The sequence below is a fragment of the Equus asinus genome, chromosome 4 (assembly GCF_041296235.1).
Source record: "Equus asinus isolate D_3611 breed Donkey chromosome 4, EquAss-T2T_v2, whole genome shotgun sequence".
Taxonomy (NCBI): domain Eukaryota; kingdom Metazoa; phylum Chordata; class Mammalia; order Perissodactyla; family Equidae; genus Equus; species Equus asinus.
In genome coordinates this window covers 137,982,757-138,000,000 of record NC_091793.1, presented here as the reverse complement: position 1 = coordinate 138,000,000, position 17,244 = coordinate 137,982,757, and the positions used below count along the sequence as shown (strand labels likewise).

Sequence of the window (17,244 nt, the reverse complement as noted above, 5' to 3'; positions counted from 1 at the left end):
TCCCCATGTCAGTGAATAAACATCTTTGCCATCTTTCTTAATGTTTTCATTCTAATCCATTTAAATAATCCTCTACTATTGGATATTTAAGTATTTTCCAACTTCCGCTACAATAATCAATGCTTCAACAGTCATCATGGTACATACATCTATTTTGCTGACTTAAGAATTAGTCATTTAATCTTTTGATACATATTGCTGTGCTGTCCTGCACAAAGCAGGTATCAACTTACACTCTGAGCAGCAATACCAAAGTGCCCATTCCCCATACCTTTGACAGAATTGTCAATCTAACAGGTAAAAAATATCTTGACATTGCTTTAGTTGCCTTCTTTTGTTGTTAAATTATTGGTAGAGTTTAGACAAATTTCAAATTTTTTTAAGACATGCCTTTTTTTTTTTTTTGGTGAGGAAGATCGGCCCTGTGCTAACATCTGTTGCCAATATTCCTTTTATTTTTTCCCTCCTCCTCAAAGCCATAGTACATAGCTGTATATTCCAGTTGTAAGTGCTTCTAGTTCTTCTATATGGGATGCCGTCACAGCATGGCTTGACAAGCAGTGTGTAGGTCCATGCCCAGGATCTGAACCAGCAAACCCTGGGCCACTGAAGCAAAGCATGTGAACTTAACCACTACACCACCAGACTAGCCTCAGTTTCACATATTTAATTGCCATTTACACGTTTTCACCAGCGTACTGTATGTTCACTTCCTCACCCATTTTTCTATTGGGGCTTGTATCTTTTTCTTAATAATGCGTAAGAGCTTTCTGTACGTAGCTGGCTTTTAAATGAAATCCATAGTACATCTTTCCCTAGTTCTGAGTGATAGGTAGTCAAACAGTTCTACGGTGACTTTTCCTTTGTAAGACAATAGATATTAAAAATTTAAAAAAGCTATAAATGGTATTCCCAAACACCAAATTTAGGACCCAAAAGGTTTCCTAAAAACCTGTTAGGACAGTACGTTACTTATCAGAGGTTTTAATTGTGAGTATCTCCCTACAGTATCAGATCACTGCTGATTATGCAACTAACAGATTAAATGCTTTCACCCTACTCTGGTAAAGGCCTTTTTTTTTTTTTTAGCCATGACCATAAAAATTTTGTTACCAGTACTGTCACTTGTATCACATAAGTGCATTTTATCTGCTCATGGCTTAATCCACTTGTTTTGCAAAGTACTCTACAAAACAATGCAAATATTACAAATGATTCATGCAGGATTTTTCTCTAGGCACACATATCTAGTAGGTCTGCTAGAGAATTATGTGAATTTCTGTTAGTTTGTGAATCTCAACTGGTTTATACTGACTTGGAATTCTAACAATCTGTTGACGAGCTTCATTGATAGTACAGTGTTACACACTGACTTATTATTGGTAGAAATGTCCAAATCTATGACAAGTGCTTTCATTCCTTACCAATTTTGTCATGCATGATAGATGCACATTTACACGAAAGACAGAACTACCCAGTGGTTGAATAACAGGAATGCGTCTATGCTGACATATTCTTTTACCAGCTATAGTTAAATTACATAAATCACATATTGATATATAAACTGGAAAGGCCCAACAAATGTACACTATTCATCTTATCATGTGCCCTGAATAAATAAGATACAATATAACTTACAGACTTCTTCAGAATGTTCTTATTAAAAGACCATGCTAATTTCAACTAACATAAAATTGGATTACAGAAAAATGAGTCTTGAGATACAATTCTACCTGGAGGCAGAAACAAATAAGATTCTGGAGTACATATCAGTTGTTCAGAAAGAATACAAACTTTCTTTTTGAAAAAAGTCTTTAGGTAATTATTCAGTAACTATTATGAAGTTATTAGAATCGCAGAGAAGCAAATGATTTTTATTCCACCACTAGGTGGAATTAGAATATTATTGTAACTGCAATACTCAAAAAAGACTAAACAAAGGAAGCAGAGAAAAGCTAGCAAGCAAAACTACATTCCAGGGTAGCAGAACCAAGATACAGAGAAGCGACAGGCCCAACCGACTGGGATCAAATCCAGACCTACTATCTACCAGCTGTATGACGCTGGAGAAGCTACCATCTACCTACTGTATGAGCCCGGACAAGCTACCGTCTACCGGCTGTGTGAGCCTGGACAAGCTACCGTCTACTGGCTGTATGACGCTGGACAAGCTACCGTCTACCGGCTATGTGAGCCTGGACAAGCTACTGTGCTTCAGTTTCTTCATCTGTGAACACAGGGAAGTAACAACACCTACCTATAAAGTTTTTGTGAGGATTAAATGAGTTCATACAAGCTATTAAACTAATGAACTCAACAATTTTGGCTATTAATATTATTACTAAGCTGTCAATTAAGAGGATTCTGGACAAAAGTTATAAATTTTAAAATCCAGAAATACTTGTTAAATTAGAATTTAGCCCAAAAGTCACAGGAGGATATGGGTTGAAGCACACAGAAGAGAGAAATCACACTCACAGAATTAGAGTGGAGGTGTACACACTGCCTCGGAGCAGAGATGGTCAGGGCGGGAAGGAGTCAGAATTCACAGGATGAGGTTTGAGAGGATTAGAGAAGAATCAGAACACAGAACTCAGATCTGGACCCAAAACAAGAAAAAAAACGCAAAAGGTTTATTGTGCCAATATGAAGTATACAACTTATTTTGGGGTGATAGCTCCAAACAAAACTAACCAACTGGCTACTACATGCTAAACACCGTTAGGCCCTCTAAAAAGCATGTCCTCAGGGCTGGCCTGGTTGCAAAGTGGTTAGGCTCACGCACTCTGCTTCAGTGGCCCAGGGTTTACAGGTTCAGATCCCAGGTGCAGACCTAGCACCCCCTCGTCAAGCCACGCAGTGGAGGCATCCCACATAAAACAGAGGAAGATGGGCACAGACAGCTCAGTGACAGTCTTCCTCAAGCAAAAAGAGGAAAGCTGGCAGCAGATTTTAGCACAGAGCCAATGTTCCCCACAAAAAAAAAAGCTTGTCCTCGTTGGTATGATGTCTGGAATTTGCTTTAAAACAATCGAGACAGAGGACAGGGGAGGAAAGTAGGGGTACAGATAAAATAAGACTGTTGAATTTGATAACGGTTAAAGTCTGGTGATGAGGACATGGATGGCCATTTTACTACTCTCTATTTATGTTTCTGTAAATTTTCCATGATTTTAAAAATTATTTACTCTACATAATGCGAGAGTAAGTGGGGTTGGGGTGTGTTTGTGCATTTTGAGTGAATGTGGAGTTAACCTCTGCAGAACACAAAGGATCTCTATGTAACCCTCCAAACAAGACAGACACAAGCCACAACTGTAAGAACCCTGCAGGGGGGAGAGAATGCATTGGCCAAGCTGGAAACACTGACCAAGAGGTGCAGTTTCAGAGGAGAGGAGAAGGAAAAATATAAGCAAGGAGAAATGTGAACAGAACAGAACAAGGTGGGAGGAAAAAGCAGCAAACAAATGGCAGGAAAATCTATTTCTCAAGGAAAGGGGAAGGACTGGTATTTCATGAGTGGTTAGTGTGCTCTAAGACCTGCTGTTAGGTATTTACATCCTTATCTCATATAATCCTCACAGCAAATCTGTAATGTGGGTGCTACTATCCTCAATTTAAGACGAGGAAATAAAAGCTCGCAAAGGTCAAGTAACACACAAACCACCGTGCAGATACTAAACGACAGAAGCCAGACTCAAAACCTCTTGCCCAAGCCTAACAGTCCTTGCAGTACACAACAATGCTCTTCCCCAAGCAGCTACCTTAAACATACAGCAAAACAAATAGCTGTGTCTGAAGCACGCGGATTATGAAAAGGGGAAGGAAAACACAATCTAAGAAGGGAGAGAGACAAGAGAACCGACCTGACTTTGTTATGTAGCACATGCAGGTGGTTAGGGCACTTTAGGGAAGCTGCATGGGGAAGAGAGGAAATTAAACTGGAGACTGGAGGAGGCGCTAGCCAGGCAAGGTGCGAACAATATTTTTGGGGAGGAAATAGCAAGAAGAGATCCATAGAGATAAAAGAGGAGACAATGAATTAAGGTCAGTATTCCTTTGCTGATGTAACAAGTATTGACTGAGGCCTATTCTACACCAAGAACCATGCACAGTAATCAAAGAGAATAGATCCTCCCTTCAAGGAGCATACGATTCAGGAGACAGACATCCAAAGAATTATACAAAATGTAATTACACACTGGGAAGTGCTGTGAAGGAAAAGTATAGCATGTTATGATAGCATCTAAAATGGGGACCTCCCTAGGAAGAGCAGGACGATTAGAGAGAGCTTCCCTGGAAAAGCGACCTTTAAACTAAAACCTGAAGATTGAGTGCCATTAACCAGGTGTGTGGATGATCGGGGAGACAACTCAGGCCAAGCGAGTAGCAGATACAGAGACTTTGAGACAGGAGAGAACAAGGTAGAGAACTAAAAGAAAACCAGCGTGGCTAGAGTTTCAACACGAAGGAGAAGGTGGGAAAGGAGGCAGGGAAATCGGCAGGCGATCACACATGGTCTTAAGACAACATTAAAGATTTCAGAGTTTGTCCCAGAAGCAAAGGGAAGCCAGTGAGGGTTTTTGATCAAGGGAGTGATAAAATAAGAACTGCATTTTGAAAGCATCTATTCTCAAGGGTTCTGAACTTTAAGTCCACAGGTACCAAAGGGTCTGTGCATAGAATCCAGGACCCCATGAACTTGGATGATGGGGGAAAATCTTTACTTTTCACAAACCTCTACAGAAGACTTAGCATTTCCTTTCATTGTGACTATAGGCCCCTTAACTTTCTTACCAATAGAGATTTCAAATATGTTCACATCATATTTCAGTTATTGCAAAATCTCAAAATAATGGTGTTATCCCTCATAACGTCATTACTTTAAAATCACAGAAGCTTTTTGAAGCATTGCTAGATCTTGTTATTTAATACATTAATAATGAAGCACATATATTACGATATCACAAGATGTTTAAAATAGTATTTTGATAACATAGTTGGTTTCCTTTGTAGTTGTATACTTAAAAATGTTATTCTCAGGAGTCCAAAGGTTTCACCAAAACTGCCAAGTGGTACATGTCATAAAAAAAGTTTAAGAGTCCCTGCAGAAGGGAGAAAACAGAGGCGGGAGAAGGGCAGAGAGACGGTGGAGAAACAAGCACCCAGGGAAGGTGATGGGAGCTTAAATGAGGACAGCAGCAGGGCTGCCGGGAGAAGGAGATCAACCTGAAAAGTATTCAGCAGGTAAAATTGACATCAGAGACTCTTTTCGAGTGTAACTTTCTTTTTTTTTTTTAACAAAGAGATGCCAATTTTTTTTTTTTTTAAGATTTTATTATTTCCTTTTTCTCCCCAAAGCCCCCCGGTACATAGTTGTATATTCTTCGTTGTGGGTTCTTCTAGTTGTGGCATGTGGGACGCTGCCTCAGCGTGGTCTGATGAGCAGTGCCATGTCCGCGCCCAGGATTCGAACCGACGAAACACTGGGCCGCCTGCAGCGGAGCGCGCGAACTTAACCACTCGTCCACGGGGCCAGCCCCTCGAGTGTAACTTTCAAAGAATACTTAGTGTTATAAAAATGTTTACAATATAATGATAAATCAAAAACGCAGAGTCTAAAACTATTCATACAGTATGATGATTAAAATTCTACCGTGCATAGAAAAGACTGGAATAATAGAAAGTATTTTAAACGCTAAACATGGTTATCACTGAGTAATGAACACTATTAAAAATGTTTATTTTTTCCTTAGGACTCTTCTAAATTTTTCCATATTTTGTAAAATGACTACCAGAAAAAAACAAGCATAATTTTAGTTATTTTGGGGAAAATTTTAATGACATGGGAAAATGTGTATGCTATGTTTTAAAGTGAAAAGTATATAAAATTGTACATATAGTATGATTTGAGACCATATGTATACCTATAGGGAAATTATGGGTGATTTCTATATACTGTCAGATTTTCCATGTTTTCTACAGGAACACAGCACTTTTATAAATTACAGTATTTTTAAAGGGCACAAGTGGATGGATCAGCTTTGGACAGAAGGAAAGACTGTACTATTTAAAATGAGAAGAAAGAACAAAGGACTGAAGTGGACTGAGTTTGCTGGTGGGGAGAGGACACTGGGGAGTCAGACGTGCAGGACCCTACAGACTCAGCAAGGCGGCAGCCAGGACACCCACAGCAAGCCCAGGGGCTGGGAGGCCCGGCAACACGGGAACAAGCGTGCAGGTCTAGGGACAGAGAACTGTCAGGCAGCACACCAGGCTCACCTGAGAGCCTCAGGGAGAAGGAAATGGATGGAGTAGTATTGTTAACCTTTGTAAACCATGTGTGGAGCGTCTCAAAATATCAGGTCCCCTCCCCTGACTGAGTTCGTCCAAGCAGAGGCCCGGGAATCTGCATTTTCAGTGTGAGAGCACTTCAGGCGAGCACAGACCATGCTTTGGGAAACACTGGCTTAGAGTCTGGCCTGAAAACAAAGGACAAATCTATCGATATAGAAATTCTTTTCAGGATCTCTGACTCCCATCATTCCGACTTACACAGGGAGTCTAAATGTTAATACTTTTGCTTTGTTTTTGTTTATTTTGTTTTAGAATTTCAGAAGAATAAAAATCAGCTTAGAAAGACAGGTAAGAAAAGAGTAGCAAAGACAAGACACACCAACAGTCAAAAAATGTACTATTATCTGCATCAGAGAACTCCAGGCCAAACTACTCACCACCTTACCTTGAGCAGGAGAGCAAAATTACTCTGCAGAGAGGCAGTCACACCATTCTCATACAATTTTTTCCTCATGTGGTTTTCACTCACGTTCCCACCAGTAGACTGATACCTTAATAATGACTTCAGCATGGTTTCAAAAGGGTCCGCTGAAACAGACAAATTAACGTTTCTAAATCAAAGCATTAAATCAAAATAAAAACTCTCCAACAAAAGAACAAAGAGACGAGGAGGTATGGGATTGTCGCTGAGAGCACGCAGCTCTTTCCACAATTCCCTTATCTGTCTTTCCCAAATATGATCAGTTCAAGAGGCAATAAAACTTGGCAAGAAGACACGGCTCATCAGGCCACATTGAGGGGGCGCCCCACACAGCACAGCCAGAAGGACCTACAACTAGAAGACACAACTAGGTACTGAGGGAGCTGTGGGGAGAAGAAGAAAAAGAAAAAAAGAGTGGCAACAGATGTTAGCACAGGTGCCAATCTTTAAAAAAAAAAAAACCAACTTGGCCAGAATACAATATCCTGACTGGGAAATCCACTATAAATCATTATTACTTACATAAATTTTCTATCTACATATCAACAATCTTTGATTTTTTTAAAAAAAGCTCATTCCACTGACTTTAAATCAAAATTGATGTTTGTGTATAATCATCAAGCATTACACCTAAAATTATGTAGCTGAGTTCAAAAATTTCCTTTCTTTTCTCCTTCATTCATTTTCAAGTGTTTCTTTAATGACTATACCGTCTTCACACACAAAAAATACACCGTCACTGTAAACCAAACAACACGTTAAAATACAAAGAACAAAATTCACCTAACTCCCACCATACAGAGACACTCACTTTTAGAGATTTATTAACAACTGTTAACATTTTTCATTTTGAGAAAGATTAGCTCTGAGCTAACTACTGCCAATCCTCCTCTTTTTGCTGAGGAAGACTGGCCCTGAGCTAACATCTGTGCCAATCTTCCTCTACTTTATATGTGGGACGCCTGCCACAACGTGGCTTCTGCCAAGCTGTGCCATGTCAGCACCCTGGATCCAAACCAGCGAACCTCGGGCCGCCCAGAAGCAGAACGGGCGCACTTAACCACTGCGCCACCGGGCCGGCCCACGTTAACATTTCTTAACAGAGAGAGACAGACAAAAATCTGTCAGATTTCGCAAAGAACTGCAGCCCTTTCTCTCAGAGCGCTTCCCTCAGTTCACCGGTGTGATCATTGAATACTGTTTGCACGCTTCCCCACTCCCCAACACTAGACCATAAACAGCAAGGGGCAGAGACCACGCCTGGTTTGACTCATCACTGTGTTTCCTGACAGCAGCATCCTTCCACGTTGTGGAAAGCTTAGTGACTAAGAGCAGGAACTCAACCCAGACTGCCTGGCTTCACTCCGGCTCCATCACCAAGCAATGGTGTGACTCTGGGCAAACAACAAGCTCTCTGTACCTCAGCTCTCTCTTCTGCAAAAGGCAGACAATCATAATACCTACTTCACAAGGTTGCTCTGAGGATTAAGTGAGTTAATATTTGTAGAGGGCTTACAATAGTGCTGACATGTAGTAATTGCTATACAACGATTTGATAAACAAAATAAACTGTCTCTATCATTATATTAAGGTCTGAATGTACTCTTTTATTCAGCCATTGATAAATATTTAAGTTTGTTTCAAATTTTTATTATAAATAATACTAATATGTCTTTTCTCATTTATGTGATTACCAATTTATGATAAATTCCTTAAGATATTATTGGTAAGTCAAGGGTCACTGCCAATCTTCTCTCCAGAAAGTCTGTAAAACCTTTACACTCTATGTTTCTCCACTCCCTCATCAACGAGTTTTGCCAACATTTTTCATCTCTTCTAGTCAGAGAGTTAAAAATCTCATTTTTATTTGCATCCCACTGATTAGTGAGGTTGAAATCTTTTCATTTGCTTATTGGTCATTTGTATTTCTTCTTTCTTAATTACCTTTTTTGTCTATTTTTCTACAACTGCATTTTATTTTTATTGAATTGCTAGTTTTTATTTACTTTATATATATGGGTGGTAAACAGTTTCCCCATTTCTCTTTTAAACTTCTTCATGGTGCCTTTTTATTTCACAGAAATCTAGTAATCGTTACTACACATTATGTTAGTAATACGCAGCCAACATTTTCCCATCTCTCTCTTTTACATCCTTTTTTAAGGTGTTTTTTATTGTACTGAAATTTTTCATTTTTATGGAGACAGATTTACTCATCTCGTGCTTGATGGCTTTTAGATCTCACGTCACTCTAAGAAACTCAAAACTTTAATATTTAACCATGTTTTCTTCTACTACTTTTATGACTCCAAATTTTAATCATTTGGAATTTATTTTGATATAAAGAGTAAGACAGGGATTAAGACTTATTTTTTCCAAATAGCTAACCAGTTTCCCCAAAACCATTCATTATCTTTCTCCTTTATCATCAAAGGCTATCTTTATTGTTTCTGCTTGGTGTATGTACCAGACTACCTACTCTGTTCCATCAGTCTGTCTAGTCCTGACACGGTACAAGATTCCTTAAATTAATCTAGCTCTATAATCCACCGTTCTATCTGATGGTGCCAGTCTTCCCCTCACTAATATTCTTTTCTAGATGTTTCTTAGCTGCTCTTGTACCTTTACTCTTCCAGATAAACCCTGCAACTATTTTTTCAGGTTCCCAAAAAAATCTTCTTGGAATTTACATTGGGATTTTATTGTATAGATCTATAAATTGAATGAAAAAATAACCATTTTACTATACTCTGTCTTAAAGAGGTAATAAATACAAAAACTTCAACAGAATGCCTGGCACGTAGCAGAAAGCATTCAATACATGTTAGCTATTCCCATCCAAGAGCAATGCATGGGTCTTCATTTACAGACTTCTATTCTTAAAAGATAAGGATCAGCTAACAAGAAAGAAAAGTAAACTTACACGTCTTATTAGGGTTGATATGCTGCTTCAGGACATCGACAGTGCCCAAACTAACCACAAGGCGCCTGCCGAACCAGAAAGAGACCACAGGCCCATATCGCTCATGCAAATGCACCAGGAACTCATGCAAACTTCCACTGTTCACGATATCAGGAAGATTACCATCTCTGAGAAAAGAGCAACATTTGACAAAATAATCAATTTAACTTGGAAAAACCAGAAAAACAACAGCTGATTCTGAATTAACTATGTCAATAGATGAGACCAAAGGTACATGAAACTCAAATTACTGCAAAATCCAAAACTCAATATATTTGACTTCTTGCTTTCTGTAGTTATATTTAGATACAGATTTGTCTGGTATTTTGACAATTCATAACACTTCAAGCCAAATAAGAAAGCTACACAAGGAACATCTTTGACCTAGACACTGGAAAACTATCCAATTTTTGCAGCACCTCATTCTGAGATAGCAATGTACATCTTTGGCTGATTTAAATCAGATCACCTATGGCAATTTTTTCTTCTTTCCTCTTTTTTTTTTTTGGTGGGGGTGAGGAAGATTGGCCCTGAGCTAACATCTGTGCCAATCTTCCTGTATCGTACATGGGACACCACCACAGCATAGCTTGATGAGTGGTGTGTACGTCCACACCCAGGATACAAACTCAGGGCTGCCAAAGCAGAGTGCATGAACTTAACCACTGCACCACCGGGGCAGCCCCTTCTTTCCTTCTATCTTAATCCTGTTTCTCTAGGCGAAGTGAAAGCAATTAAAGGTTTTGATTTATAACAACCCTCCTTTCTGTTCTTAACAAAGTTTAGATTGTATGCCCAGAGATAAATTTAGAGTAAAAAAGGAATTAAATAAGCTGAGTGATCTAAAAACATGGTTTAGTTTTAATATCAAAAATTATCAAAACTAAAAAAATTAAGAGTTGACTCTACTTGATTCCAAAAAAATAATTACTCACTTTTCTTCCGTTGGTGGAACCCCCGGAATTCCTGCAGCTTGTCTGGACGCCTTAAGAAAAAATTTTAAATTAGTTTAGTGTAACGAATTATCATATATAGCCCATAAGTCAGACGTGTTTTGCCAAGACTTCCGCAGGACCTTAAATGATAGCTTTCCAATTAGGTTAAATCTCAGGAATTATTGCTATATTAAATACAAAACCTGAGTTCTTTGTATTGAAAAGAATTATCTTAATATTCTTCCTCTATGTTAACTAAACTAAGTGTCTGAAGAATTTACTATCCATTCTATATCAATTAATACATAATCAAGAATATTTTTCTTTGTTATGAGTCTATATATGGTCCCATCTGGCTTGGCTCAAAAAAGAAAAAAGCCATGTTTATCATAGTTTCATTCCTAATAAAGTTCACCTCTTTCTACTCAAAGAATTTACCAAAATACAACATGATATTCGTCTTTTGCTTTAACACAATCACTATTCCTCAGGTTCATACAGTCAGTGAGGTATCTGGTTTAAAAATAAATAACAAAATAATTCATAGCAAATTGTTAAAGTAACAACCTCTAAGGAATGAACTGGGGAAAAGTTTGGGGAATTTTAATTTTCACAATTTTGTACTACATTTACGGTTGCTGTGTTTTGGGGTCAGCATTATTTTTTATTTTACAACAGGCATACTACTTTTATAATAAGACTTTTATAAAATAATTTTTAAATTAACTATTTACAGGAAAAATAACCTAAAATATTCAACTCCAGAATCAATTCTGAATTTTGTCAATGATTTTGACTAGCATCTATCACAGTTTATCTACCTAGCATTCTGACCTTTTTTCTACTTAACATTATAGAAATGAATACATATTTATTTATTTATTTGACCATTTAAAGGCTAAACTGAGTTACATCATGTAGTTGGAAGTGCTTATTCATTTTCCTTCTATACTGCTGTAAAATATCTGGGCTATTTCTTTTCTTTCTCTTGTTTTTTCATTATTATAAGTAATGCCACGAAAATCTTTGTACAGTTTACTTTTTTCCTCCTTTGGAATATATATGCCAAAAGATAAATACCAGGGTTTTGCCGGTTTGGATCCTGGGTGCAGACATGGCACTGCTCATCAGGCCATATTGAGGCAGCATCCCACATGCCACAACTAGAAGGACCCACAACTAAAAATACACAACTATGTACCGGGGGGCTTTGGGGAGAAAAAGGGAAAATAAAATCTTAAAAAAAAAAAGAAAAAGATAAAGTCAACGGTATAAAAAAATCCTACCTTTTACTTTCTAGGCTGAAATTATTACTAACTGAAACAAGCTTCCTGATTTCTCTTTAAACATGGTAGATTGATAACATTTATTATCTCTTCCTCCTGAAATTCTGTTAGAATGAAAGTAAAGGGATAAGAAAGGAGGAAACAAGGATAAAGAGAATGGGAGAGGAGACAACAGTGGATGAACAATTCAATCAACTTTTCAAAAGAGTTAGCTGTTGGAGTGATTGACTGACATGGTTCAGAGGCCTGCTCTGTGGGCCTACAGACGAGGATTCCCACAAGAAGCAATCAGATTTGCCCTCAGTAACTCGAAAGGCAGGATAAGACACAAGGCTTTAACAATTAGTAAAATGTCAGTATAGAGATCCCTCAGACACCCTAGGTGTCCTTCTCCATTCCTGTGATTACCTTCCTTTCGGAAAGAGACCTTAAGATTCAAGAACAGGCTGAGGGGTGGCAACCCCTGCAACCCTAAGGGAAAATTATTTCCAACCTAGAATTTTATACTGACCCAAACTATGACTCAAGCGTGAAGCTAGAACAGAAACATTTTCAAATGAGGAAGGTTTCGTTAAGTGTATTTTCCATGCACTTTCTTAGGAAGCTATCGGAAAATGACGCTCTACAGCAAACAAAGGAAGTGAAAGAAAAAAAGAAGAGAATCATGTGGATCCAGGAAACAGGGTACACAACCTGGTGAAGGGCAATAAATACCACAATGAGAGTAAAAGGGCAAGAGCCACGCAGTGAACACGATGGTCACCAGCACTGACTGCGGAAGGATGATGGAGAGCTCCAGAAAGAACAGCTTCACAGGAAAGAAAACGCAACTGAAGTCTTTGAATATTTGAACAACTGCACTGAGCAGCTATGACAGAAATGTTGAAATATTTGGAATACACTGCTGACAAGTAGCAGTGAATAAGCTCTGACAAAGTGCAAAGTCCACCCCTAGCGCTTCGGCAGCTCCCCCAGGCGCAGGAAGAGGGAGCCTTAGGAGTCTGTGCGCTCTGGGGACAACGGCTCCTACACCCACCTCCACACTCCATTAGCAGAAACCAAGAGGGCGCCCCAGAAGCCCAGGTGAAATGTGCTCCTGCCCTTTACTAGATCCACATCTCCCAAATAACCAAAAGGATGAGAGGGATCCCAAGTTGCCATGCACCTGGGAAGACCCCGCAAAACTTCAATCTTCCTGATAATCGTAGCCTTGCCGCTACCATCTGCCTTGAGACTATCCAGAATAATGTTATTATGACCTTTTCTCTAACTTAAATTAGACACCACACGATGCCCAGGACTACCATCCCCAGGTCTTCCATCACCCCCGTGACTTCTATTCCTACAAGTTAATCCTCTTTCCTGAGCCATCTCTCAGCCACTCATCCCCATGGTCGTACACTAGATCTGGACATTGCGAATAACTTCAACATCTCAAGAGTTTTAACATCAAGCACCCAAATCTCCAAGCACCTCCTATCTTTCCTTCTCACTACTTTTAGTATCTTGCCTCTAAAAACTATTTTTACCCCAAAAAGACCTGTAACCCAACCCACTCATATACTCATTTTCCACTTTACCCAGGTTAGATTCCATGGCCAGTCATTATAACCACTCCTTTGCCCTATATCCTTTCGTCATAATCATGTAGCAAAGCACCAATTCTAATTAAATCCAACCTTCTGTCAACCGCCCCTGGACCCACACAGCTCAAGAGAAACAAAGCCAAGCTGACTAGTCTTATTTTAATTTCATGAACTTCAAGTGAGCTGCCTGGAAATCACACTTCCCTAGGCCATCACTCTCCTAATCTTCTAGATAGATGGCTATTTCACTCCTCCTCTCTCTTCAAATCCCTATCCTCACCAGTAACTGACAATCTTGCTTCTATTTCATTGAAAAAATGAAGGCCATCAGGAGCTAATGGCCATACCACAGTGACCTATCTGCCTACATTTTGCCCATATACCCCACCTTCCCTCTCACTAGGGATGAACTGTCTGTGCTCCAAATGAAATGTACCCCCATCCCTCCACGCCTGCACTGGACCCCATCCCCTCCCACCTACTCCAGAAAATTGGTCCAGCAATTCTCTCCTCTGTTCTTACAGCATCAGTTTTCCCCTCCGGACTTGACAGTCCTCATCAGCATATGAACACAATGTCATTTCTCCCACCTTAAAAAATTTCCTTTACCTTGCTTCCCTTTTCAGTTCCCAGTCCCGCTTCCAGCAAAACTCTAAAGAGTTGTCTATACTGGATATCTCTGAACCCACTCCATTTAGGTTTATTACCACCACCATTCCACTGAAACTGCTCTTATTAAGATTATCAGTACTACGAAATTCTCAGGTCTTAACTTGACATACTGCAACATCTGACTTGGCTGATTACTCTCTTCTGCATAAAACACTTGGCTTCCTTCTATTTACCTGGCTGCTCCTTCTCAGTCTCCTTTGCCGGCTCTTCTTCCTCAACTTCTCGACATTGGAGAATCCAGGGCTTGGTCCTTGGGCCTCTTCTCTCCTGTACCGCACTCTCCGGGAGATGGCAACTAGTCTCCCAGCTTTAAATACCATCTATACACTGACAGCACCCAAATTTATATCTCCAGCCTGGACTTTTTTCTTAAACTCAAGACTTATATATCCAGTTCACCATCTCCACCTGGATGTCTAAGAGGCATCTCAAATCTGGCGCATCCAAAACGAAATTCCTAATACCTGCCACCAAAATAAAACTAAACAAAAACAACAGCAAAGCCCTTATGTTCCCTGGAGTCAATTCATCCTTCCAGCTACTAAGGCTAAAAAGTTTGATGTTCTCCTCGATGCCTCTCTTCTCTCACATTTCACATCCAATCCACTGGGAAATCCCACTGGCTTTATCTTCACAATGGACCAGTTCTCAGCATCTCTGCTACCATAACCTTGGTCCAAGCCAACACCATCTGACACAGAAACTGTTACAGCCTCCTAACTACTCTGCCTGTTTCCAGCCCTGCCCCAGGGATGTCTATTCTTTTAACATAGTAGCCAAAATGATTCTTCTAAAATTTAACTAACAAAATTAAATTCCCTTAAACTTAAATGTCACTCTTCTGTTGAAACTCTCCAGTGGCTAACCTCAGAGTCAAAGCCACGTCCACAAGATGGCCTACAACTAAGGTCCGCCCTTCCTCCCCATCATCTGACTTGATCTTTGTGACCGGTCTCTTCCTGGCTCCCTCCACTCCAGCCACACTGGTCCCCTCGTTTTCCTGGAACACACCAGGCATGCTTCCCCCCGAAGATGTGCACTTGCTGTTCTCTTTGCCTGGAATGCCTCCCCAAATATGTGAACGACTTGCTTCTTCACCTCCTTCCCGTCTCTGCTCAAATTTGTCATCTCTTGACCATCCTACTTTAAAATAACAATCCTGCCTACCCCCAGCTCTACTTCGCTCCATAACACTTCACACGAACATTCTACATATGTCATCTGTTTACACTGTTTCCCCTCGCCAGAATATAAATTCCATGAGTCAGGAATCTCGTGTCTGGTTTGTTCGCTGCTGTATTCCCAGCACGCGGAACCGTGTCCGGCACGTAATCGGTTGAAAGAATACAGCGTTGCTTCTATTAGCTAATCAAAGGTCAGTCTCATTTAAAGATGATCAAAGATTCAAGACCTGAGGCCACTAAATGTGTAGTTTCTCAGAAAAACAGACACACTGAAAGCTCCAGACTGCAGGGGCAAGATTCCGGGCTGATGCGCGCACCAGCTCCGAGGGCGCGCTTCAGGAGGAGTTCCGCCGCCACCAGCGACGTGCTTGGAGGTGGTCGGCTACACTCCGACTTTACCAGAAGCACCACCCCGCTTCGCGCGCGACACGTCCAGAGGCGACTCCTCCCGGGTCAGCTCCGCGAGCCCGGAAGCGCCACGCGCCCCACCCCGCCTGAGAGCGCCCCAGGGGTCTGCTGCACCCTCAGGACTCGGGTTCCGGCGGGGACAGCTCGGAAGACGCACGGAAAGGCAGACAGCACAGAAACGCCGGGACAATCCTCGAGAAGGGGGAAGGGAGAGCGGAGCAGGGCGCCCTGGAGCGTCCTCCCATACCCGCTAAGGACCGGAGGTCAGGGTCTGCAGCTACTGCCGAAGAGCTGCCTACCGTCCCTCAGAGCCTCGGGGCCGCGGGGGCGTGGCGACGCTGGACCCGGAGGCCCCGCCCCCAGCCCGCAGCCCCCGCAGCCGCGCAGGCGCCCCGCAGCGGAGCCGTCCGCCCCTCCTCCAAGCGGGCCGTGCGCGCGCCCGGGGCGCGTCACGTGCTGCAGGAGCCGGGCCCGCGCGGGCGGGGGCTGCGGCGGGAGGACCGGGGCTGCGGCGGCGCCGACGCCCTGAGGGCGGAGCGCGTGCTTACCGGGTAGAGGTAGAGCACCGCTCCCACCAGCGCCAGCAAGAAGGTGACGGCGAAGATGGCGAAGTCCAGCATGGCCTCCCGCCCGGAGCCACGGCTCGGATCCCCTCTCGGGCAGCGGCGCCTCAGCCGGGCTGACCCCGGGCAGGGACGGGGGCGGGGCGTCAGGCCCCGCGAGCCAATGGGCCGCTGGGGGCGTGGCCGCGGCGGGGAGAGCAGAGGAGCGCGGAGGAGCGCCCGAGCGGGAGGGGGCTGCGGTGGCCACGACTGCGGACACGTCCCGGGCGCGGGGCCCAGGCTTCGGAAGGACGTTAGGAGCTGTCGTCGCTCTGCGCCGACCAACACTCTTCCAGTGGATTTAGGGTTAAAACTTCTAAACCAGTGGTTGTCAAGTGGACCAGCAGCAGCAGCATCACCCGAGAACGTACTAGAAATGCAGATTGTCCATCCCACCGCAGACCTGCAGAATCAGACGCTCCGGGAGGGAGGGGGACAGCAATCTGCGTTTTAACAAAGCCGGTCCACGCAGTGAGGACCACCGACCTGAGCTAACCCGGCAAGGGTCTGAGTCAAGCACCGTTAGACGGCCCTTGTTTCGCAAAAGAATTTATACTTGAAGCGCTAGTAAATGTGATTCCTTGACCCCTTGTGTGCAGGCAGCGGAGTGCTCAGTGGTTTAAGATTTCCTGGCTCCGCTAGAGATGCAGTAAATCGACTGAATTTTCTAAGCTTCCGTTTCCTCCTATATGAAACAATCGAAATAATACCACACAGAGTTGCCTGTAGGATTAAATTAGATAATTTATGAAAAGTACTTAGCACAGCTCCTGTTAGAATTAGTTTGTTCTGAGCATAAGAATACTCTAGAATCCCTCTTCTGTTTCACAT

General features: G+C 41.9%; 1 protein-coding gene across 7 annotated transcripts in view; it reads right to left on the bottom strand.

Moving 5' to 3' along the window:
• The window catches only part of CYP20A1 (cytochrome P450 family 20 subfamily A member 1), a 55,342-nt gene extending 38,823 nt beyond the window's left edge, over positions 1-16,519 (bottom strand). For 2 of the 7 annotated variants that reach the window (XM_014827727.3, XM_070508418.1), the window contains exons 1-4: positions 16,360-16,519; positions 10,676-10,725; positions 9,702-9,868; positions 6,743-6,885 (exon numbers count right to left, since the gene is read on the bottom strand). In XM_014827727.3, coding sequence (XP_014683213.2) covers positions 6,743-6,885; positions 9,702-9,868; positions 10,676-10,725; positions 16,360-16,431 — 432 coding nt within the window. In that variant the 5' untranslated portion in view covers positions 16,432-16,519. Of the gene's footprint in view, positions 1-2,478; positions 2,579-6,742; positions 6,886-9,701; positions 9,869-10,675; positions 10,726-14,392; positions 16,175-16,359 lie in introns of those variants that run through there. The other 5 variants (XR_011502987.1, XM_070508419.1, XM_044768399.2 and 2 more) reach the window with 5 other exon arrangements.
• Between the last annotated feature and the right edge of the window lie 725 nt (positions 16,520-17,244).